The sequence below is a fragment of the Heliangelus exortis genome, chromosome 1 (assembly GCF_036169615.1).
Source record: "Heliangelus exortis chromosome 1, bHelExo1.hap1, whole genome shotgun sequence".
NCBI classification, from domain to species: domain Eukaryota; kingdom Metazoa; phylum Chordata; class Aves; order Apodiformes; family Trochilidae; genus Heliangelus; species Heliangelus exortis.
Genome location: NC_092422.1, coordinates 146,507,912 through 146,530,627, shown reverse-complemented (window position 1 = coordinate 146,530,627; position 22,716 = coordinate 146,507,912). Strand labels below are relative to the sequence as shown.

The window sequence follows — 22,716 nt, the reverse complement described above, 5'->3', positions numbered from 1 at the left end:
AAGAAAATTTTCTCCTCCCACCCTTACCAGCTCTGTGAAGAGAGAGCAGCTGTCCTGGAGCCCACAGTCACTGTCTGCAAAGAGATTTATATCCGTGTCACGGCAGTTCTTCACTCCCTTGAATTTACATCACCAGGTACGAGGATTTACATTTGTCTCACAACTTCCTTCTAATGTTTATTCCAGATGACAATCACAGGGCCTGCAGTCTGTCTACTTATGCCCTGTGCCTAGAGACCACTGCCACATTTCCATCTCTGTTTCGTGACTGTTCCTTCCCCAGAGCCAGACAGCAGACAGACGGTCTCTCCTCTGGGGCACCTCCGAAAAGATGCGGGCGTGGAGGGGAAAACGAGGATGGCAGAGCCGGATGAAGGAGAGCACCTGAGAGTCAGAGAGCCACGGAGAGGAGAAAAGGCAGGTTACGGGAGAGGCACAACCTGGGGAGCAGTGGGTGGGGGGAGAGACAGACGGCAAAGCCTGGGGGAAGGGGGGAAAAACAGGCAGAGCACGCCCACAGGGAGAACGTGCCCGAGGAACCCGGCCGAGCCTGACGAAAAAGCTGTGCACAACATGAGTCACTCGCTGGAGCCCAGACCCTGCGTCAGCGCAGCAGGTGAGCGGGAGCCTGCCCAGGGGCCGGGGGGTCCTTCCCTCCCTGCTCCCCGCTCCGACCCCGGGAAGGGGCCGGAGAGCCGAGACGCGGCCGCGCACCCCCAGCCCCACCACATACGACCCCAGCAGCAGGGTCGTCCCAACGGGTTTAGTCCCCTTCCCTGCCCGGGGGGACACCCCAGCGGTGCAGGGGAGGGATGGGTGCCATGAGGAGGGTTTGAGGCACCTCACAGGCGGCGCGGCCGTAGCCAGGGAGAAGCAGGGCTGACAGCCCCGGAGGGCGAGGGGCGGCCCGCCGAGCCCTCCTGCCTGTGGCCGGGACCCCCTTTCCTTCCCCCGCTCCTCCCAGCGCTACCCGCCACCCCCGGCTGGGCCGCGGCAGCCCCGCCGACACTCACCTGGTCTTGTCAGCGCTCGTCCCCGCCGCCAGCACCGCGCTGACCCCTCCGCAGGGACGGGCGCCCGGGCCCCAGCCGGCGGCCCCACACACGCTGCTGCGGGGGGGCGGCGCGGGGCGCATGCGCGGCATCCGGGCGGCGGCGCGGGGCGCTGTGGGGGCTGTAGGCCGCAGCCGTCCCAAACTCAGCCCTTCCTTGGGAGAGGAGGGTGAGAACGGCAAAATGGTTTGGGTTGGAAGGGAACGTAATGATCATCTAGTCCCAACAGCTCTGCCAGGGGCAGGGACACGTCCTGCTAGACCAAGCCCATCCAACCTGGCCTGGAACACTTCCAGGGAGGGGGCAGCCACAAGTTCCCTGGGCAACCTGTGCCAGTGTCTCACCACTCTCACAGGAAAGTTCTTTCTGATATCTAATCTTAATCCACCCTCTTAGAGTTTAAAGCCATCACCCCTTGTCTTATCACTACATGCCCTTATAAGAAGTTGCCCTCACATTTCATGAACACCGCCAAGGAAATGGATTGTTCTGGATGCCCAGTATATCACCATATAGCCATTCCACACCTAAAGCCTCCTCAGACTCCTTCCTGCAGCTTGGTCTTTCCCAACAGGAGCTGGTGGAGCTGTCAGCTTTCACCCTTCCATCCCTCCAGCCTTCCTTGGTCTCTCCACAGAATACACATGAGCTCTGCTCCAACCCACCTAACAAGAAGTTACAGGTTCCCAATATACCAAGCTTTCTTTCAACAACTAATGATTTCCCAGGACTCCAGGTGTCTTCATTTTTTTTTTTTTTCAACTTTCCAGTAAAACAAGTCCAATGCCTTGCAGGCAGTAGCCTCTACCTGGCACAAAGATTTATTTCCAGATGATGAGAAAAGACACATTGTCTATTCCTTTTCCAAAAAAGGAGGACTTCAACATCTCTTATTTTTCAGCTATCCAGTTGAGTGCTAGTTTGAAAATTATGAGTATTCAATCGGAGTTGTCTTTTTCAAACAGATGGCTAATTAAATGTTAATAGTATGAGCAGCCGAAATGTTTTAAACACCATAAAGCTCACCAATGTTTGAGACATTTTGAATGCCACAGTCTAGAAGCAAAGTAAAGCCAGACTGATATAAATCAGGGGATCTTCAAGTGGCCAGAAGCCTCCCACTTCCCTGACCACTTAGTATAGACCCATCTCATTCAAATGTACTGTATGTTGAAATCCTCTTTAAAAAATGGCCTCAAGGGGAGCAGGCAGATTCTTCCAGTTAGTTCTGCTTTTGTTAATTCTCTCCAACAATCACACTTGAGATGAGAATCAAGTAACTCTGATCATGTCATCTCTGAGAGTCTGAATAAATAACAGAGGTAAGAGGGAGCTTTTTACTGCACTCAAGCAAAAGAAATGAGCTGTAATATAACAAGACTGGAAGAAGTGGTAAGGCAGTCATTCCAGTTTAAGTCAAAGGGAGAAGAGTTTGGTTAAGTACTGAATATCCAGCAAAGCACAGGCATTACAAACAGAACACTGAGTCAGAAATAAGACTAAAACTCTCTTTGGTATCCAATGAATTCCAGCATCGTTTTTCTTTCCTTATGAGACAAACTTACTTGCAGTAGAGAATAACTTCCACATTCCAGAGTCCACCTGCCATTCAGTATCAACCATCTACACACCTGGAAAAGTAAGTCACAATGGCTGGTTCCTAACCGACACTGTAAATATGATTTTCAGAAGCTACAAGAAGGGAGCACAGAAGGACTACCTGTTTGATAAGCCAAAAAGTTCCATGGCCTCTCCCTTTCATTTTTCCTATTTTTTTTCCCTATTTGTTCCCCAAAGCACAATACTCTGAAAGCCTGGACAACCTTTCATAATTTTTTTGACAACTGAGGGGAAAGTTTAAGAGCAGATAAACAACATGGAAATGGGAATGGGCTCAGCCCCTGCTTTTCAACAAGTCATACATCAATGTCAGGCAGCACCTGGCTTTGCTCTTGAAACAGCTGGCTGTGCTCTGTAAGGGGCCAATGAAAGGGACTGTGATAAAGTTACCTTGTCACAAGCGTTTCTCAGTAACTCAGTACATAATAGATGGAGGCTTGATTAAACAGCAGATAAAGAATGAAAAGCCCATCTGGAATCAAGGTGGCTATAAGCTCTGGGGGTTAAATGTACTGTAGAGAACCAAAACAATATGACACAGTAAACAGACCTGGTTCAGTAAGGCTTTTATTATCTTCCTGTACTCCCACACCTTTGCAGAATACACCTAAAGTGCCAGCTCGATTTTTCCACCCATCTCGCTTTGGTATGGAACCAGTGCTGGACGAACTTCCTCCTTCAGGAACTTTGCCACCTGTTCAAGAAAGAGAAAATTAGCCAAATAGTTCCTTTCACCTCCCCATTCAGACCTGCTTGCCTCACTCTGATTCAGAGATAGCTAACAGTCTGATATGTCTAGGGTCAACAGGGAAGAAAGATAAGAAAGCCAAGGAAAACAAACAAGAGAAACATGTCTGCCTTAGTAGTTTGGGCAGAGGTACATAACATGTACACTCTCTGGCAGACAAGAGGATGTGGAATTAAACAACACACTGCATTACAACCTGTAGCCTCTTTCCACTACCTGCTGAGGAGCACGTCCGGTGAAGGAGGAAGGATCCAACAGGCTTTCAAGTTGTTTATGGATAGGGCTGAAGTAAGAATCAGCGCGTACACGGGCAATGAAGTCATTGTCCCCCCCTTCCTGTTTTACAACAGCAGCTGCTTGCTGGGAGAGAACACGAATCTTCTCGTGGCAATCCTATAGGAGACAGGGGAAGAGGGGAGAAGAAAAAATGAATTCCATTGCTACTGATGGAACATGTTCTTCCTGTTACTTGTGCGGGAGGGAGAAACATTAAAGTGTACTGCACTGGACAGCATACAATTGGAACACAGCTTGGATTGCAGTCTCATATACCACTGTATTACAACAAGATATTCTTCGTCCTTTCACATCTGCCAATTGAGGCTAAAATAGTCTGAATGACACATACATTTCCTGCTCAACTACACCACAAACTTATGACACTGGAATCTTTACACTTCCTCAAACTCCTCAAATCTCTTAGGAGTCACTGAAGGATTATTATTTTTTTTTTCAGTTGCTCTATTCCCTTCTTGCATGACATTTCCAAAGACAGACTATTATAACTGTTCCCAAAATATTCTATGAACTCTAGTAAAGGAATTCCTTATTCACCACTAGTCAACCCCTGCATGGAACATCTTGGGAGTGTAACAGTGTAAAATCTCTACAGGTTTGGAAAAGAACCTGTCTAACTTAATGAGCAGTGAGACTATGTAAACCATCATTTACATAAGGACAAGCTGAAGGGTAAAAATACCTTACAAACCTGTGAAGGCCTTAAGGCATTTTCTCTTGAACAACCCCCACATGACAGTAAGACTGGGAAAACCATTATAACAATTTTTCTGAAACATTTCCTAAGACCTTGATTTTCTGTGGAATCAAAATGTAAAACCAAGGGGATCTTGCATAATCAGATACTGCCACGCTGGCCCTAAAACATAGTCATGGGGTTGCATTTACAGCCATGTAATAATCTTCTCCTCACATGTATTATCCTTGACCTATAATTAGGAGGGAAATGATCTCCTATTTCTTGTTCTCTTGATCTAAAGGCTATCTTGCTCCTGCACTGACCTGCCTCAGGTGAACTGATCTGTCTTCTGGATGTTTAGGGGAGGGAGTTGTTCGGTGGTGTGGGAAGCAGGTAAGTTTCTGTGCTATGAGGTGGGGGAGCATAGAAAATATGCTAGATTGAAAACAGAACATAATGTGAATAAGAACAGATTTTATAAGCATAATAATCTAAATAGATTTGTAATCAAACAGCACCAGAAAGAAAGCAGTCCAATAGAAAACACAGCTTAAATTCAAGAAAAAAAGAGAGGACTGTCAATCTAATAAAAATAGAGAGGACTGTCCAGGTAGATACAGGATACTTCAAAAAGAAAGAGGACCAGCTGAAAAGATAATGAAACATATCAACAGGGTGTGACGCTTAATATCTTTATTTAGGAAGCAAAATGACTGACCAGTCACATCATCAAAGACACATGGAGAGAAGAAACAATAAAAAAAAAAAAAAGGAAAGAGGATTTTCCCTGACTAACATCATGGGTGAGTTGCAAGAAGTGTTTCTGAGAACTAGAATTAATCAGAGCTTCTAGCAATCCCTTTTGCTATCACTATCTTGCAGATTTAACTTCTATCTCTGATGTGTAAATTATCACAGCAGGAAAAATTACTTTCTAAAGCTAAATGAAAATAAGCTGTTTTATTAAGATATAAATTTGATTATCAGTTTTAAATTGAATTGTGAAATTAAATGATAAGGATATAAATTCTATGTGTGTCTTGAGTTATTTACTAAGGAAAACATTTATTTTCAATTCGCCTGAACACAGAAAATGGAATGAAGGACCATAAACAAAGTTAATAATATAAAGCATTATACTGAACTGGGAAGAGTGACACATCAATGAATGGTTCAGAACTTGCTTTTTTGCTAACAGAACTAATTCATTCTTTTAATTACTAAGGTAGCCAACCAGCAACATATTCCATTTAAAGAAGCCTGGCCTGTGTTCCAAGTTTCTTCAGACATTTACAAAAGGAAAACGCCTACTAGTATCCAACATAAAAATAGGATTCCCTCTTCAGCCAAATTAGCTCAAACACACAGTGTTCCTAGCAGTAAATACGGATCTCCACAACTGCTCTCTCCTTAAAGTCTGGCTTTGCAGCACCAATGTAGTATTAATTCTGTGGGAGTACGTAGAAAACAACGAAAGGTGAGATGGTCAGGACAAGAACCTTTTTTTTTTTTCCTCAGAAGTGCAATTGCAAGCAATGAACAAAGGTATTTTTGACTGTATTTGTACCTGACGGTTGCCCCCTGCTTTCACCATTGCCATGATTATGTTTTCTGTGGCCATGAATGGGAGCTCCTGCTGGATCCTCCTCTCAATCACCTGAAACAAAACAAAAAAACCAAACAGAAACAGCATTACAGCAGTTCTGCAGACAGCTAGGAATATCAGTGAAGTATTCCTCTCCCTTTGAATCTTTAGGACTGGACTGTGATGCAGAGATAATTTATCTTTTTGACCTTAGCTATGGGAATCTAGGTACTGAAGCTGGTAATACTTAGAATCTGTATCTGTAAGGGACATTACTGTAAGGGACATTACACAAAAGATGTGCAATGAGGTATTTTTTAACCTGTAGGTAAGCTACAGGACTGTACGAGATCTGCCTGGACAGTATCTTCTGCCAGTGAATTCTCTGATCAGTCATGTAGTTCAGAGAAAAACACCCTTTTTAAGAAATTTTTTATTGACTACCTTTTGGCTTCAAGAAGTACCCCTTCATGTGTGTCCTGCAAACAGTGCGAATATATTGAGAGTGAAGAAAATTCAGAAATCGTTTGAGCTACAGATCCAAATGTAATCCTTTGAGTGGGAGGATTTTTATATGCTTTGGCATAGCTGCAGTATTATCAAGGATGCAGCACTGCACACATTATCTCCTGCTTTACCTTTGGATATACCACAAGTCCCTCGGAGATATTCTGCAGTGTGCTCAGAATGATGTCAGCTGTGAGGAAAGCCTCAGCCAGACACACGCGCCTATGAAACACACATACCCAGGGCCCCCATTAGCAATAAAGGCCATGTTCTGGTCTACATCAGATCCAGCTCTTTAGTTTCTGTAAATAATACTGTAAATAGCATTTCTGTGGACCTAAAGCTGGAACAGTCCTCCTTATAGGTGCTTCTTGTTGCTTAAAGGTCACAATCACTCTCAGGAAAGCTAAAGAATATCTTGTAGCAGGAGCTCTCAAGCTGGGCAGACAGGAGGGTTTTGGGGTTATTTTGTATTTTTTTTTTGGTCAATAGAGAAAGGGCTAAAGAGAGGAAGATAAAGGTGCACGCAGAAAGCTCCAAGATAATTCAATAATTACACAGCTAAGGAAAGAGGGAAGCAATTTATGGAGCTAGCAAACACATGAGATCTCCTTCCTCCGTGTTCCGTGTTGCCCTGTCTACCAATCCCTCTCTCCAAGAGTAAACTGTGCTGCACTGTCATGCTGTGCCTGGCTGAGCTTAGTGGGGAACTTGTTAAAGTTATCCATGCATTCAGTAGGGGCTTTGTCAGGGGACTCCTGACAAAGAAAGAACAACAATAAGGAAAGGAGGGGAGGGAGAGAAGTAGTGGGAACTGAGCTGGATCAGGTAAAAGGCTCTGTGTCACACTGAAGCAATTAGAGCACCATCCATCAGTGACTGCAGTGCCTGGCCCAGTCTAAACCATGATCTTTTAAAAGACACTAGTACTCAGGGCCTTGTGCAATATTTAAGGCCCCCAATTCTACCACACTGTGTTCAAAAGGATTTTCTGTTTTGCAAGTTGTTTGCATTTTCTCTGGATTGCTTTCCTTTCAAAACACTATAGCTTTAACAAGAAAAATTTAAGGCACGGAATTTTTAAACTGGATTATGAAGCAGACAATGACTCTTACTAGATGAGGTGAAAATAAAATTTGAAACATCCCAGTACATCTCTCCACATTTGGTAGCTATTGGGCAATAAACACACCACATCAACCAGTATCCAATTTCTTAAACTTCCATTGTTTTCTGCTGCCTGTGCAGCTCTTTTCTTAACAAGAATAGCAGCTGTGGAGAGAAGCCCTTTTGGGAAAAGATCTTCTATGTTTTCATTAAATTTAATGCAGACATTGTGTTTGTGGAAACATTTTTAAACTAACATTCTCATCAACAATCTGAGCACTTGTCTACAGCCAAAACTGCTGTTGTTTACTGTTCCACAAGCCTCATACCTTAGAAATCTAAAGACTTCTAAGACCGAAGGCTCCTTTGAAACTAAAACATTTCAAAGGTAAATATAAGCTTTATGCAATTTTACAACTGGAAGGTGGAAGCATCGACTTTGATTACTATAATTTACTTGAAAAACACAGAAGTCACAGAAAATTATGGGTTGGAAGGGACCTCAGAAGATCATCAAGTGCAAACTCCTGCCAGAGCAGGACCTGCCTCCTACAGGAGGTCACGTAGGAATGTGTCCAGGCAGGTTTTGAATGTCTCCTGAGAAGGAGACTCCACAACCTCCCTGGGCAGCCTGTTCCAGTGCTGTCACCTTCACAGTAAAAAAATTTTTCCTTTTGTTTATATGGAACCTCCTATGCTCAAGTTTATATCCATTGCCTCTTGTCCTATCATTGGGCATAACTGAGAAGAGTCTGGCATCATCCTCCTGGCTCTCTCTCCCTTTATGTATTTATAAACATTAATGAGGTCACCCCTCATTCTCCTCTTTTCCAAGCTGAAGAGACCCAGCTCCCTCAGCCTTTCCTCATAAGGGAGGTGTTCCACTCCATTCATCATCTTGGAGGCTCTGTGCTGGACTCTTTCAAGCAGTTCCCTGTCCTTCATGAACTGAGGGGTCCATAACTACACTATATTCCAGACGTGGCCTCACCAGGGCAGAGCAGAGGGTGAGGACAACCCCTCTTGACCTACTAACCACACTCCTTCTAAAGCACCCCAGGATGACATTGGCCTTCTTGGCCACAAGGGCACTGGTGGCTCGTAGTCATCCTTCCATCCACCAGCACCCCCAGGTCCCTTTCCCCTTCACAAGTCTCCAAGAACTCAGTCCCAAACCTGTACATGGGGTTGTTCTTTCCCAGATGCCAGACTTTACCCTCGCCCTTGTTGTAATTCATTACATTTCTCCCTGTCCAACTCTCCAGCCTGTCTGTGTCCCCCTGAATGGCAGCACAGACTTCTGGGGGTGCCAGCCAGTCCTCCCAGCTTTGTGTCATCAGCAAACTGAGTCCCATCATCAAGGTCACTGATAAAGATGCTAAACAGGACTGGACCCAGCACTGATCCTTGGGGGACTCCACTAGTCACAGGTCTCCAGCTGGACTCTGCACCATTGATCACCATTCTTTGGGCTCTGTCACATAACCAGTTCTTAATCCATCTCACTGCAGATTCTTCTGTCCCACATTTCATGAGCTTGCTCATGAGGATGTTATGGAAGACTGAGTCAAAAGCCTTGCTAAGGTCACACCAGACTACATCCACTGGTCTCCCTGCATCTAACCATTCAGTCACAACACAGAATGCTATCAAATTAGTCAAGCATGATTTACCCTTGGTAAATCCATGCTGACTACTCTTGATAACCTTCTTCTCTTCCATGAGAATAATTATACATAATTATATCTATATAGATAACTTTTGCTCATCTCAAAAGTCATGATGAAGAATCAGAAAATAGATCAAAGTTTGCTGAACACTATCTAAAAGACCTGCACAAGTTTTCACTAAACATTACTTAAAAAAATAGTGTTTGCACCCTTTCTTTAGGACCTGAATTTCTTCTTAAGAACAACACTTTACAAAGAGATGAAAACAAGTTTCTTTAGATTATTTGGAGGGTTAGGAGATTACAGATAAAATGTCGAATTATTTTTTTAAGAACTGAAGAGGAGCAGAGGTAAAAAAAAACATTCAGAACAGCGGGCGTTGAAAATCTGAGAAATGTAAGAACTACTATAGTATTCTGTTGAAACAAAAAGATGACAAGAGCAACTTATTACCTTGGCTTCTACGTGCCTCCCTCTCTCTGTTGGTTGACTCCGCAAAAGATCTTGATGTTAAAAAATCCTAACAGTTTTCATCTGATCTTAGAGAGGAAACCAGCTTGTAGCCTCTAGATTCCATTCAGACTGCTTTCCATCAATGTGGTAACGTGTACTTTCAGTTTAAAAATAGTATTTTCTAAATACATCAGAAGGCCTTCCTGCACAAGGCCTTCCAAAATTGCTGCATTTTGCACGACTGAAACAAACCTGTTGGCACTGTCATCCAACGTCCGCTCAAACCACTGCACAGAGGCTGTTTGGAGGGGATCCAGCACCAGAGTCATCAGGTGTCGAGCCAGGCTGCAGCAGCGTTCTGAACGCATTGGATTCCTCTTGTAAGGCATAGCACTTGAACCTGTGAAAGCAGAAAGAGTGATGGAAACAGGGCTTAGAAGTAGTGTGTTCATGAAGAAGAGATGATGGTCCTCTCCCAGGTAAGAAAAAATGTGTCAGGAATCATGTTTTTGACTATAGCCTTAAAACATGATGATCTTCCAAGAACAAAATGGAATAAAGAAAATGACACCACTGCACTTCCCCACCAGAGTACAAATATCCAAATGTGGGAAGCAAAAACTTGAGAAGGCAGTTTGAAATTCTGCAGAACAGAAGCATTAGCACTTAAAAATAGTAAATGGACTTAACTCTTAATGCTGTATCTCTCTAGGCTACCCATGGCAACTTCAACAGTTCAACCCCATCTGCTCAACAACCTTGTCCTTCAAAGTCAAGTATATATACTGCTGCCTGGTGAACAGATATTGAAGCCAACCATAGAATGTAGAATCACTCAAGTCATAAATATGACTAAGGCTTTATTTGCTGATTCAATCCTATGCAGCCACTTAGGGTACCTGCATGAACTTTCTCCCAGCTAAGAGCCAAAACTCTAGGTTTCCTTTCCTTGTCCCCTTCTACCAATATCAGAATCACATCATTGGTATTCTTCTGGCAAGGGTCCAGCCCAGTTTCATGGCTCCATATTTCTCTGTTTACAAAGGCCAAATGCTGAGTCAAGCTGAAAACCTACAGCTCTGGTCAGGTGAGGAATGGAAAACACTAGATGCTCCTTAGACCCTTATTCCTCTCTGGGGAATACATGTCTGCTTCTGCTATCCCCCCAAGCCCAAGAAGTGCAGGAATACAAATCCGATTTAATTACTTAATATCTCAAAACCTTCATGTAAAGTCCTTTTTTTTTTTTTTTTCCTTTTGAAAAGGACTCAAAATACTAACAATGTCTAGCACCAGTTATTTTAAAGCAGCCTCTGTCAGTAACATCCCTAAGTTTCCTTAAAAGGCTGCATCAACATAAATGAAGATACATACACTGGTCCAATAAATGCCTCCCATCCCATCTCTTACCGATCTGCTCTTTCTCAAAGGGCTCCTCAATCTCCTTCAGGTTGGCCAATAGACGAATGTCAGTACAAATCTAGAAAAAACCCCAAGAAATTAAAAAACAGAACAAAACTAACACAGACCAATATATATTCCTGTTAGTTTCCTTGGATAAATGTTTGCACCTGTGTCCAAGATGTAAATGTGAGGGGCAGGGAAAAGTTTAGTAAAAAAATTTGACATTGTAACCATATTTCCTGGCTGAAAAATCCCAGTCAAGAAAACATAAGGAAAAAAGCTCATCCACTATATTAGAATAGAACAGGACTCCAATAAGGGTACATGTTTCCAGGAAATGGAAGACAGACCAGAAGGGAACACTGAAAAAGCGTAACAAAATTATACAGTGATTTGCAAACACAGATAATGTGTACTCTCTTAAGCAGCCAGCTGACAAAACTAAAACAGAAGGAAATACCACAGATCACTTTAGCCTCAGAGAAGAAAGGACAGAACAGAGATAAATCAATGAAAATAATCCACAAGGACAGAGAGAATAACACCATAATCAGAGAAGCAATTAACTAGGAGGAAACAGTAAAATTTAAAAACAACACACCACTAGCAGAGACATTTACTCTAATTTTAGCTCATAGTAGACTAATATCCGGTGTGGGATTTGTTAACCCATCTTAGAATCTGTTGAGTAAACTTCCTTTACTTGCCACTGGTCTTAAGATCTGTGAAGTTTTATTACTATGCATAAACCCAGTGATGAATTTACATGATAACAAAGAGAACAGCTGAACAAGGAATTCCAATTAATATTTTCTGAGAAGAGCATTCTGCACAATGAGCACCTTCTCTTTGAGATCTAAAATTTTTCCACCTCTTCCCGATGGATATAAATAGGGTGCTCACCTTGTGTATAGATGCCCCCAGACTGGCCAGCACAGACAAGACTTCAATATCCACCTTACGACTGTAGGTCTGCCCTGTGACCATAAAAGCCCTAAAAATAAGCACAGAAGTTGAGTGCTGCAGACAGATACAAATGAGCCTGAGCAAGAAGTGACGTGGTTCTTAAAATGGAGGACTGTCATTCTGCCCTGATAAGAACAACTTTGGATAATTTCTTGGGGCAGCATGCAAATTGGAGAGAGAAAAGCAGAGGGAAAATGGACAGCTGTGCTCTGACAGGGAGACATGTAAAAGCAGTCTATTTAGGAGGTGAAGTTTCCTGTGGGAAGCTGCAGCTGGGAAGGGAAGTTGACAAGGAGAACACTCAACAGCAGCACAGATACCAGCTTGGCAGCTAGAGGAATCTGGGCCAACACAGACAGCAGGAGTTACACTTTGATAACACCAAATTTAGATGACTAAACATGCTTCCAACTTACCGCTTAAATCCTGCCTTTGCAGTCACTAATCTGTCCAGCTCTTCAACCTCAGGGTGAAGAAAAAACAAAAACAAGCAGAGCTCAGAATGCAACAGCTCAGGAAGGCCAGCAACAGCAAAGAGGATCCTTTGCTTTTTCAGTTTACTGTCAACAAATGTTATACTAGCTGGGAAGTACTCCCTCTACAGATTCTGCTCATTTTTACACAGGGCCTTGTTAGTGGGCCCCAGAGAGAGCACAGTGCCCTTGTGGATTTGGTGCCAGAATCTCTATGTTCTCTGAAAGAGAACAGCATTCCAGAGAGGAGAATTGCAAAGACTGCAAAGTCTATATGCCCTGGGCTGCCTGACTTACTTTACTATGGTCTCCTTCAAAGAGCTGCAAGAAGCTGGCTTGAGTGCCAGTGGTGCCTTTTACACCCCGAAAGCGCAGGTCATCCCGAGCCCGTTGCAGGTTATGCAGGTCCATGCACAGGTCCTGAATCCACAAGCAGCAGCGTTTCCCCACGGTGGTGAGCTGTGCAGGTCTGAAAACAACCGAGAACAGTGTGTGAAGTATTTGAAAACCTTGTAGATGAGGCACTTCCATGCTCTAGTGGGTGATATATATATATACATATATATATATATATATATATATATATATATATATACACACGTTATTGGGGTGGGGCGTTGACAGTTGGATGTGCTGATCTTAGAGGTCTTTTCTAACCATGACAATGATGTTATTCTGTGTGACTCATTGACAGTTTGCACAATAACCCCAAAAGGGCTGCACTTTGCTACTGAGTTGACTGCTAAGGGCTCTTTGCAGGCCGGTCTGCCTGGGCAGATTAAACAAGTCTGCTTTATGCAGGAAGAAATAACAGCACGTGTGTATCACCACTGAATGGTACTTGAGGATACCACCATTCTTTTCAGGACGAAATTACATCACGACAAAACACACGTAGCTTCTGCATGTGCTCGGGGACTAAGGCAGCAGAGAGAACGGGGGCAGCTTGCGGGTGGTTCGCTACCTACGGCTCTCGAGTTTCTAAAAGCAGAGTGACCCGAGGCCTACATTAGTCACAGAATCTAGAATGAGTTTCATGGCGGCTCTTAAAAAAAAATTTATTTATTTTTTAATTAATTTTTCCCCCAAGAACTCTATTAAGCAGAAAAGCCTCAGACAGTGACGACTATCGCGACATCCCCCGGCCCCGCCCCGCGGCCTCTGCAGCTCCGCTGCCGCAGGGCGCCCCCTGGCGGTCCCCGCAGCGCCCGGGGCAGAGCGAGAGCGGCGGGAAGAGGGGGGGGGGGGGGGGGGGGGAGGGGGTCTGGGGAGCATCGGGGGTCGTGGGGGTGTCCGTGCATCTATCTCCCCCGTAATGGTGCTCGCCCAGGGCACAAGGGGCACCCCGGCTAACCTATGGCGCAGGGGTGTCACTTTCTGGCTGTGGGAGCACACCTGCAGACGCGTTGTGATTTTGAATTATTTGAATTGTGATTTTGAATGATTCCTCTGAGGGGCTGCTCCTTTTTACTCATGAGAATGCATTACTCAGGCTCCGGGCAAAAGTACAGCAATTTTTAATGCTGTTAGCCAACATTTTTTGGTAAGATGTCCACCTTGAAATAACTATCTCTAAGCTTTAACCACTGCCCCCGTGCAAATGTTCTGAGGACATTAGGGGGGTATTATGCAGAACCTAGAAGTATTTCAAATTATCACAGAATGGTTTGGGTTGGAAATGACCTTAAAGATCATCTAGTTCCAAGCCCTTAGCCATGGGCAGGGACACCTCCCACCAGACCAGGTTGCTCCAAACCCTATCCTACCTGGCCTTGAACACTTCCAGGGAGAGGGAAGCCACAGCCTCCCTGGACAGTCTGTGCCAGTGTCTCACCACTCTCACAGGAAAGAATTTCTTCCCAATATATAATCTATATCTACCCTCTTTTAGTTTGAAACCATTACCCCTCATCCCATCTGTACATTCCTTTGCAAAAAGCCCCTCCTCAGCTTTCCTGCAGGATTATTCGCATGAACTCCAAAGATAACCTCTGTACTTTTTCAGAAAAGCACATGAGCAAGATACTCCTGATTAAGCTCAGGAACTGAAAGGAGGCATACAGGATGTGGAAGCAGGGATGGGTGATCAAGAAGGAATATAAATAAATGGTCCAACACTGCAGGGACATGGGGTTAGGAAAGCCAAAGCCCACCTCTGGTTTAATCTGGTGTGGGATGTGAAAGGCAACAAGAAAGGCCTTGGAAAAGTACACCAGCAGTGAAAAAAAGGCTAGGGAATACATGGGCCTGTTCATAAAATGGGACACAGGCCCTTCTGACAATTGACACAGACAAGGTTGAGGTATCAATGCCTTCTTCACCGTTGTTTTTACAATTTCACCTTGCATACATACACTTCTTGAACACACCTCTGTATAAATCAGAATAAAACTGAGCACAGAAAGTAAGTCTCTGAAAAGCTGTAGACAAAGAAGGACCAGGGACTAGAGCTGATAGAACTGACATGGCATATACAGCAAGATAAGTCATCAGAGACCCAGCTTCTGACACAACCTGTGCTCAATTTCCATGCCTTTGGTATTCTCTGTCACTGGGGTAGAAGATCCAGTGTAGGTCAAGGTGTACAGCTTAATGTCTCTGAAAGCACACATTCTTCATGAAACAGCAGATTAATCTACCTATCCAGATCTTGTCCTGTTGACCCAAGTAGCCTGCCTAAAAATATCTTATTCTAGACTATTCCATCCTAAAAGCCACCAATGTCAGAAGTGCTGCACAAGATGTAAAGGTTTTGCAGGAGCCAGGAAACAGTATTATGCAGTTAAAACAGCAGAAATTCTTCCTGATTCTTCCCAAATCCTCCCTTTAAAAGAAAGCTTCAGCTATAGCGATAGAGTAACAAGTTGCAGTAACAAGAACCAGTTACAAACTTTTCTAAGGTGCAGCTGAAACTAATTTAAGTGACAGACAAGCATACAGAAAATGTAGCTGGAAGACAGTGCTGGCTTACTGCAATTCCTAGTCATGACTATGAAAACAGCACAGAGTATACATGGAAGTCCTTCCTTATGAGGCTGTGTTAAAACAACTGCTGATAGCTAAGTAAAGCAATAGTTCCATTTCCTGAGACAGATGGAGTTAGGCATATGCTCCTCTTCTGAATAAACAATAATGTATTAATGACATCCATCAATACCAGCTGCCACTGGTCAGAGATGGGGGGAAAGAAGAATGAAAGAAAGCAGTTGCAGGTCAACTTAACCAAAGCATAGCAGACAAAATGGAAGCAAAGGCTGATGTCTACTTACTGGTAGTGAGTGAAGCCCAAAGTAGGCATGTCAGCATATTTCTCAGCAAAGTCGGCCAGACGGCTGATCACCCTTGCGAGCTGGTGGATGTGGTAAGGACAGAAAAGGTGCAGGATGAGAGAAAAAAACCACCACAGCAGAAGCTAGCATGCTTAAGCACAACAATGCTGTGAGAAAAAGGGGAGGGAAACAACTGTGTAGTCCTGGAACACCCCACTCCAATTGCAAAATGTGATATGTTTCATTTTTTCAGGGCACACACAAAATTTTTGCTTGGTACAGAACTCACGCAAGAGATGACAAAAGACTTCAGCTCAAACTAGTATAACATTTTCTTTATTCCTGGAGTTGTTCAGAAATAAAGTTGCCTGGAGTATAATTAACTCATGTACAGTGCAGGACTAATTGGGTGCCAAGGTATTCAGGTCAGACAGACAACAGTCCCACTATATTTGATTTCAGGAAACTGTATTATATAGCTTCTTGAATACTAACATACTTCTAAGAATACAGTTAAGGGTATGTCTAAGATGGCCCTGCAAACAATACAGTTGTTACCTAAAACTAGTATCTGTGGCACAGGTAAACAAAGAGTTGCTTTTAATTCCCATGGTGAGCAGAGAAGCTTTGGAGAAAGACTCGAGAAAGGAACATAAATGATCATTTCCTTGAGAATAACCCAAACAGACAGCTCCCTCCTAGTTTCCCAGCAAGGTTTAGGAAAACCCAAGTTAAAACACATGCTATTCACAGGACATCAGTACTGTCCACTTCTAAACACCACACACAACCACTTTCTCACCTTGGGTAGCAGCAGGTTAAACCCATCACGGAGAACTATCAGATCCTGAAAAAAACAAAGAAAAAAAATTTGGACTGTGAAGGGCTTCTCTCAGAGAGGACACAGATAATTAAAACATGCTTTATCCACTCAAAAGTGTCCTCTTAAAAAGAAAGCTCTGCTTTCCTTCTTGTACCAGAACTTGCAGTGAACTTCTTTATGAAAAAAGTGCTGGATGCATCACTGCTCCTTCTATATTATCCCCAGAAAGTCATACTGGGCAGGTATAACTGATTATTTTGAGATACTCCTGATGCCTGTGTAATAAGACTAAATCATTCATCCCACCTAGAAAATGCAGGCACTGTAGGCTAAAGGTGGCAGGAAAGTAAGTGGACTAATGAGGCAGGAGTCACCTTTAGTCCTTCTTTTGGGACTGAGGTACAACTAGGTCCAAGTGTGACAAGGAAGGGGGTGCTACCAAAAGCCAAGCAGACATGCAAAGGAGTAGGTTGAAAATAATCACACAGCATCTTCTCATGTGACAAAAGCAGATATGAAGTTGCAATGACTTGGACAAAGGGGAAGGACAATGCATAATGACAAACTAGGCTTTAGTTTGCACTCAGTTTTAGACAGGCATTTCACAAATACTTTATAGTATTCCACTTAGCACACTTAATCTGTTCTCTTGGTGACTAGAGAAACTTTATTTACCCTGAATTAATACAGGGGAGATTCAAGAAGCAGCTGAAAGATCATGGGCGGTGTATATCAAAAGTGGCCTTGCTTTTTAAGTCAGTGAACTCTTGTCTTGTTGGCACAACTGACAGTTCACATGTTTCTGCATGCGTTTGCAACTCAACATCTCTTATCTCCTTGAATATTTAACATACAAGCAGAGCTTAGGGAACAGTTAGTTTCCAGACAGATCTTGCTTCGTATCAAACCTTCCTAGGGGAGGTAGGATAAAAGCTAATTAATTTCAACAGTAAAACTAATAAAGATGTCTGAAAAACCTATTTAATATTGCTTTATAATGAGGCATCAAGTGAGTACCTTTCTTTTACCCAACTCCACTGGCAGGGAAATTAAAATATTTTATTACCGTATTATCCCCTACGTAACAGGAAGTTGCTCCAAGGTGAATGATGGCTGCAGCTTTTGGACAACAGTGGGCAAAGGTGTGAACGTGGGCCATCACATCATGACGCAGCTTCTTTTCTTCCTCTGCTGCCATCTTGAAGTCGATGTTGTCCAGATTTGCTTCCATCTCCTTTATCTGCTCATCTGTGATAGGAAGCCCAAGTGACTGCAAAAGGAAAAGAACTTTCCATTTATGCCATAAAGAGACGACCCAACCTGAGACAGAAGCTGTTTAGATAGTTTATTCCCATATGACACCTCACAGAAGTATGGCAATGTGGCAACCTGTGACAAAACCTGTGACAACAAATGCTTTCACTTTGGGGTTCTCCACTCTTTTCCAAAAGCATAGGACAGTGTCTGTTTTTTAGACGATCCTCCTGGGCTTCATACTTTCCTCAACCATGTAACATCCCTGTGACAACTACAAAAATGAGACACAGTGGGAAAAGTGGTACAAAAATAGCATTGTTTAAACTTCTTCTAAAGAAAATCACCCTTTGGGTAAAGAACAACCCAGCTACCATGTAACTGTAGATAGCTTGTGTCAGAAAGAACTCTGAGAACCACAGCTGTAAGCAAGCAGGCTTAGAACACATGGAAAGGTACACATTTTTGATCCTTTCCAAGACTTAAAGTTTTAATTTCATTCTGAATCTGAAAGCTTGGCAAATTAATTGCTTGATTGGGAAGCAGGAGACAAATGCTCCCAGTTCATGTTCAAAAATAACTGCTAAACCTTTCCAGCACATTGACTTAAAAACAGAGTTAGATATCTAACCACAGAATTATACACTGGTGTAACTCTTGCATAGCTCTGTACTTGTACCAGCTACCTAAGATGAGAAAAATGTCATTTCCTGACACTGAAAGTTTAATAGATTCACAATGAATATATTGTGAATCTATTGTGAAAGGCATCACTGCCTTTTCCAAATCAAAATGCTATTGTCTTGTGCATTAGTAATTAGAAGTCACCAGCCAAGAAACTTTAAAGATCAAAAGTATTCCAAAAGCTGTTTGTGTTCAGAATCAGACTGATAAAATGCTTTGCAAATGTGGAATCTGGAACTACAGAAGCGAGCAAGTGAAGCAGATGTGTCTCCAAAGTTCTCATCAGAGAATCAGTACCCACACAACTGAAAATATGACACTGCAAATTCATACTCAACCACGACAGTCCAGATAAAAAACACCTGGCCCCAGACTGTTGTCTGAGGTGTACTGAGACAGACCGTAGCTGCTTGAAAGCACTCAGGCAAGTCAGTATTCTCTTGGGCCAAGATTAAAACCTCATGCCTTGTTCACACATCCATGAACTGTTGGGAAAAGCTGATCTCAGTGTGCAGTCACTGACAGCCACACAGAGAGGAAAGAAAGAATTCTGGAGAAGAGGGAATACTTGCCATAGGAATACACACAAGGTAGTGTAGTGCCAAGACAAATGCTGTTCTCATGCATCCACACAAGCATCACGTGAGGCCTCCTCCCTGACTTTTTGCTGATACTGACAGTACCTCAGGGAGAGAGAAATCAAATAGCCTTCAGACCTTTGTATCTAAGAAAAAGAAGGAAAACTATCCAAGAGAGAGCATAGGGTTTTCTCCAAAGCACTAGAGGTTAGGGACACGCTTTCTGGATTGAGATTATGAAGTATCATTCCTTTGAGATTGTTCCCATAGATGTGCCACTGTAACAACTATGACTGTTCATCCCCATTTCTATAGGGCAGAGCAAAGCAGGCATATAATATAGAACATCTTTCTGCAAACAAAATGGGAGTACTGCTCATCTAATAAAGAATCTATGACAAAAAAATGATTACACTTAAACTGGACAAGAAAAGTAGACTGAGAGCTAATATAAGCTCTTATAAGAGATAAAATCTTCAAATTCCACATGTGCAAAGCATTTTATAAGTCAGTTTGATGCTGCAGAGTGTCAAAGTTTATTCTGCTAGAAGAAAGAGCACCATGAAATTTATACTTTGAGTTAAGAGCTCAAGATTTTAAGATAATAATAAAAAATGAGGTTTTAAGAGAGGTATCATAACACAAAATATTTTTTGTTCAAAAAATAAACTAGAATTTTGGGATGGGTACGAAATCACACCCTTCTCTTAACCCAAACTTTAACAACTGTCAGTTTGGAAAAGATTCATATAAGGAGTTCTCTCTTACTAATCACACCTTTTGTTGAGTCTCCTCTTTCAATCTCCTGGTTGTCCAACTGCCTGCTGTAAAGAACAAAATACACACTATGAAGATTTTCTGTCTAATTCAATTTTAATTGAAACAATTTTTCAATTCTTACTTCACATATGCCAAGCTGACTACTTGAAAATTTCTCCCACAAGTCAGGTGAATATTGAAAATATTTACCTGGCCCTGCACCTCACCTAGAATTTATCACTAAACTGCACATTTACTACTTCCCTGCAGCTTTCAGAAAATCTATGGTTAGATCTTCCTACTAATCTGCTTCAATGCAAAATAGGCTCCTAGTATCAGTGGAGTGGCTTGAAAGACCGTGAGTACTACCAAGTAAATATTGCCCATAGTTTAAAAGAAATATGTACCCTTGACAAGGAACCTAAGGAGATGGCTTATATCTATCACCAACTGGTCACTGACAGAGCTAACAGGTGCTGAAAGTAGCTGACTCTTCTTCTTTTAGTCCAGAGCTGACATCTGAATACAAATCTCTTTGGAACGAGACAGATAAAAATAGTAGTCTCTCTCATCCCACTATGAAGAGGGTGCTCAAGAAGCTGCAAGATCAGACTCTGCTTTTTGGGAACAAAACTCTATGGGGGCAATGAGAGGGAAAGCAAGGGTCAAGAGACAGAGGAACTGTAAGTTCAGGGCTTTGGCATGGAAAAATAAGCCTTGTTCACTCTTTCAGAAGCTTGCTTCCTCCTATTGGGCAAGACATGTAAAGTATTTTTATTCTTTACAGTAGTAAAGGTGATGATTTATTTGCTGGAATCATTATGACACTGCTTCACTTATTATGTTTTGAACAAAGAAAGCTTCTTAATCATTCAGTCTTGGTATGACACTTCCTGTATTAGATGAGATTTGCAGTCTGCTCCCTCCAGCATCTCAACTGTGACAACACCTAGCATGTATTATTTCAGAATGCAACTCTTATTTAACACAGCTGTATAATGACATCCTCAGCTTCTGAAGCATCACACTTGGTGCAGCAAACTATCGATGAGGCCACTGTTGTGGTACCATCCTTGCATAGCAAAGGAGCACATTAATGACACTGTGCATTGCTTGTTCATTCTCCAGTGTGATGCTTCTCTGCCCTTACACTGATAGCAACAGCCAGACCCAGTGCATGGATTGCTTCTTAACTCCAGTACTTTGAAAGCAGAAACTGAAAGTTTGTGCACAAAACACTTTGGACAAGTATTGAGCTTGAAAGTTAAAGCTATTCTATCAGAAAGCAGTGTGGTTTGGCTTTTTTTCTGCTCTTTGGGAACATACTACAATGTTTCTACGGCCTTCCTCTCAGTCACAAGGAATTAAGGTAGTTTACCTTAAAAACTACATCTCCACTAAATAGTAATAACGGGCTGTACGCATACCTCTAACTGGGACCAAAGTAAAAAGTTTCAGCTTAAACTAAATTTTAAAAATGTTAACTGCACAGACTCTACTGTAAACACAACAGCCTGCAATCATGGGGGCACATGCTCAGTTGCTGCTTCCTAGTAACTGAACTAATACCACCTTTTTGTGCTACCAGGCGTTTTTTGTGGCACTCAGCCTGTCAGAAATGTCATAACTGCTCTGATCACTTCGGCCAAAAGGAAACTTTTCTCAGAAACAAGAGCTTTCTAAAGACTACTGGCTGCAGATGTTAGGATGGTGCAGTTGTCACAGACTGACAGTGACCTGATAGAACGTGAGCGCAGGTCTGATCAGTCACACCTCCTGAAGAGTAAATAGCCAAGCGCTAGAGGACAGTGATGTTTGCTCAGAAAGCAGCCGCCCCCCAGCATCCACCCACAAAACTGCTTACCAAAGCTTTTAAAAACCTAACTTCACCAAAGAAGGCAAAAGTGCAAGGGGGAGGGTATGAGACCAGAAGAGGTGATTTGCTGGAGGCTGACAGGTACACGTGGAGGATTGCGCACAAAGGGCTGTGTAAAGCCGGGCTTGCACACACATCCCCGCCCCACTCCCGTTCCCCCCCGAAACACACGGAGGGGCGTCTGAATGTTGTTTTGGTCAGTTACCCCCCCTACCCGGGCAGCCCCAGGCCGCTGCTCGGTCCCGTTTCACAGATGCAGCTCCGGGAAGGCGGGACGGGCGGTTCCTGACGGTTCCCGCGCCGCAGGCACCCAAGGAGCGGCACACGGGCCGAGCGACCCACGGCGACTCCGCGCCCCACGGCGGGCATCTCTGTCCCCTCGCACCCGCCGCTCCCCCGCCAGAGCCCCTCTGGGATGGCTGAAGGGAAGCGGGACGAGGCCGTGAAGCCGTTCCGTGGCGGCAGCCCCCGGGCCCAGCGCGGGAAGCAGGGGAGGGGGGAGGGCGTGTCTCTCCTCAGCGCCCCCGTCCCGCTGTTACCTTCTCAGCCTGAGCGAGGTAGAGCCAGAGGCGTCGCCAGGTGCCGAACTTTTTCCTCTCGCTGAAGTTGAAGCCCATCTCAGGACTGGCATATCGCGACACCAGCGGAGAGCGATAGCGCGACATCGGGTCCTCCTCGGCGCCGGGGGCGGCCATAGCGGCGTCTGAACGCAGCGGAGCGATGGGAGCCGCCCGGGGCAGGGTGCCCGCCGGCAGCAGGAGATAAGGGATGGCGGAGGCCCCGCCCCGCTGTCGCGATGAGTCCCGGCTCTCGGCGCGGAATACGGCACCGCGAACGGTGCGCAGAGCCAAGATGGCGGCAGCCAAGATGGCGGCGGGGAGGGAGAACACCGAGCATAGCAGAATAAAGGGC

The 22,716-nt window shown here is 43.8% G+C and overlaps 2 protein-coding genes across 5 annotated transcripts in view; both read right to left on the bottom strand.

Moving 5' to 3' along the window:
* The window catches only part of SGSM3 (small G protein signaling modulator 3), a 31,094-nt gene extending 28,407 nt beyond the window's left edge, over positions 1-2,687 (bottom strand). Inside the window, exons 1-2 of one of the 2 annotated variants that reach the window (XM_071731772.1) lie at positions 2,618-2,687; positions 28-384 (exon numbers count right to left, since the gene is read on the bottom strand). The gene's annotated coding sequence lies outside the window, so the exon portion shown is untranslated. Of the gene's footprint in view, positions 1-27; positions 385-1,013; positions 1,154-2,617 lie in introns of those variants that run through there. The other variant, XM_071731765.1, reaches the window with a different exon arrangement.
* A 536-nt stretch (positions 2,688-3,223) lies between these two features.
* Positions 3,224-22,674, bottom strand: ADSL (adenylosuccinate lyase). 3 transcript variants are annotated; one of them, XR_011723430.1, is made up of 14 exons: positions 22,344-22,622; positions 17,720-17,923; positions 16,633-16,677; positions 15,831-15,910; positions 12,859-13,030; positions 12,505-12,551; positions 12,026-12,116; positions 11,129-11,198; positions 9,971-10,118; positions 6,620-6,710; positions 5,964-6,053; positions 4,720-4,831; positions 3,637-3,813; positions 3,224-3,366 (listed from the first exon to the last, which is right to left on the bottom strand). XR_011723430.1 is itself a non-coding variant. In XM_071731805.1 (13 exons), exons 1-13 carry the CDS (start codon positions 22,497-22,499, stop codon positions 3,280-3,282), a joined length of 1,458 nt encoding a protein of 485 aa, XP_071587906.1. In that variant the 5' UTR covers positions 22,500-22,674; the 3' UTR covers positions 3,224-3,279. The 3 variants fall into 3 exon arrangements, 2 of the variants coding, with proteins under 2 accessions (XP_071587906.1, XP_071587918.1); XM_071731805.1 differs by lacking the exon at positions 4,720-4,831 and having other exon boundaries at positions 22,344-22,674; XM_071731817.1 differs by lacking the exons at positions 4,720-4,831; positions 22,344-22,622 and adding an exon at positions 19,947-19,988.
* Between the last annotated feature and the right edge of the window lie 42 nt (positions 22,675-22,716).

Coding starts and splice junctions, on each gene's coding strand:
- ADSL (XM_071731805.1), bottom strand. CDS start 22,499: ATGGCCGCCCCCGGCGCCGAGGAGGACCCGATGTCGCGCTATCGCTCT. Junction 11,199..12,025: donor TGGGGGCATCTATACACAAG/GTGAGCACCCTA, acceptor GGTTTTTTCTAG/ATTTGTACTGACATTCGTCT. Junction 6,711..9,970: donor TTGGATGACAGTGCCAACAG/GTTTGTTTCAGT, acceptor TGTGTTTCATAG/GCGCGTGTGTCTGGCTGAGG.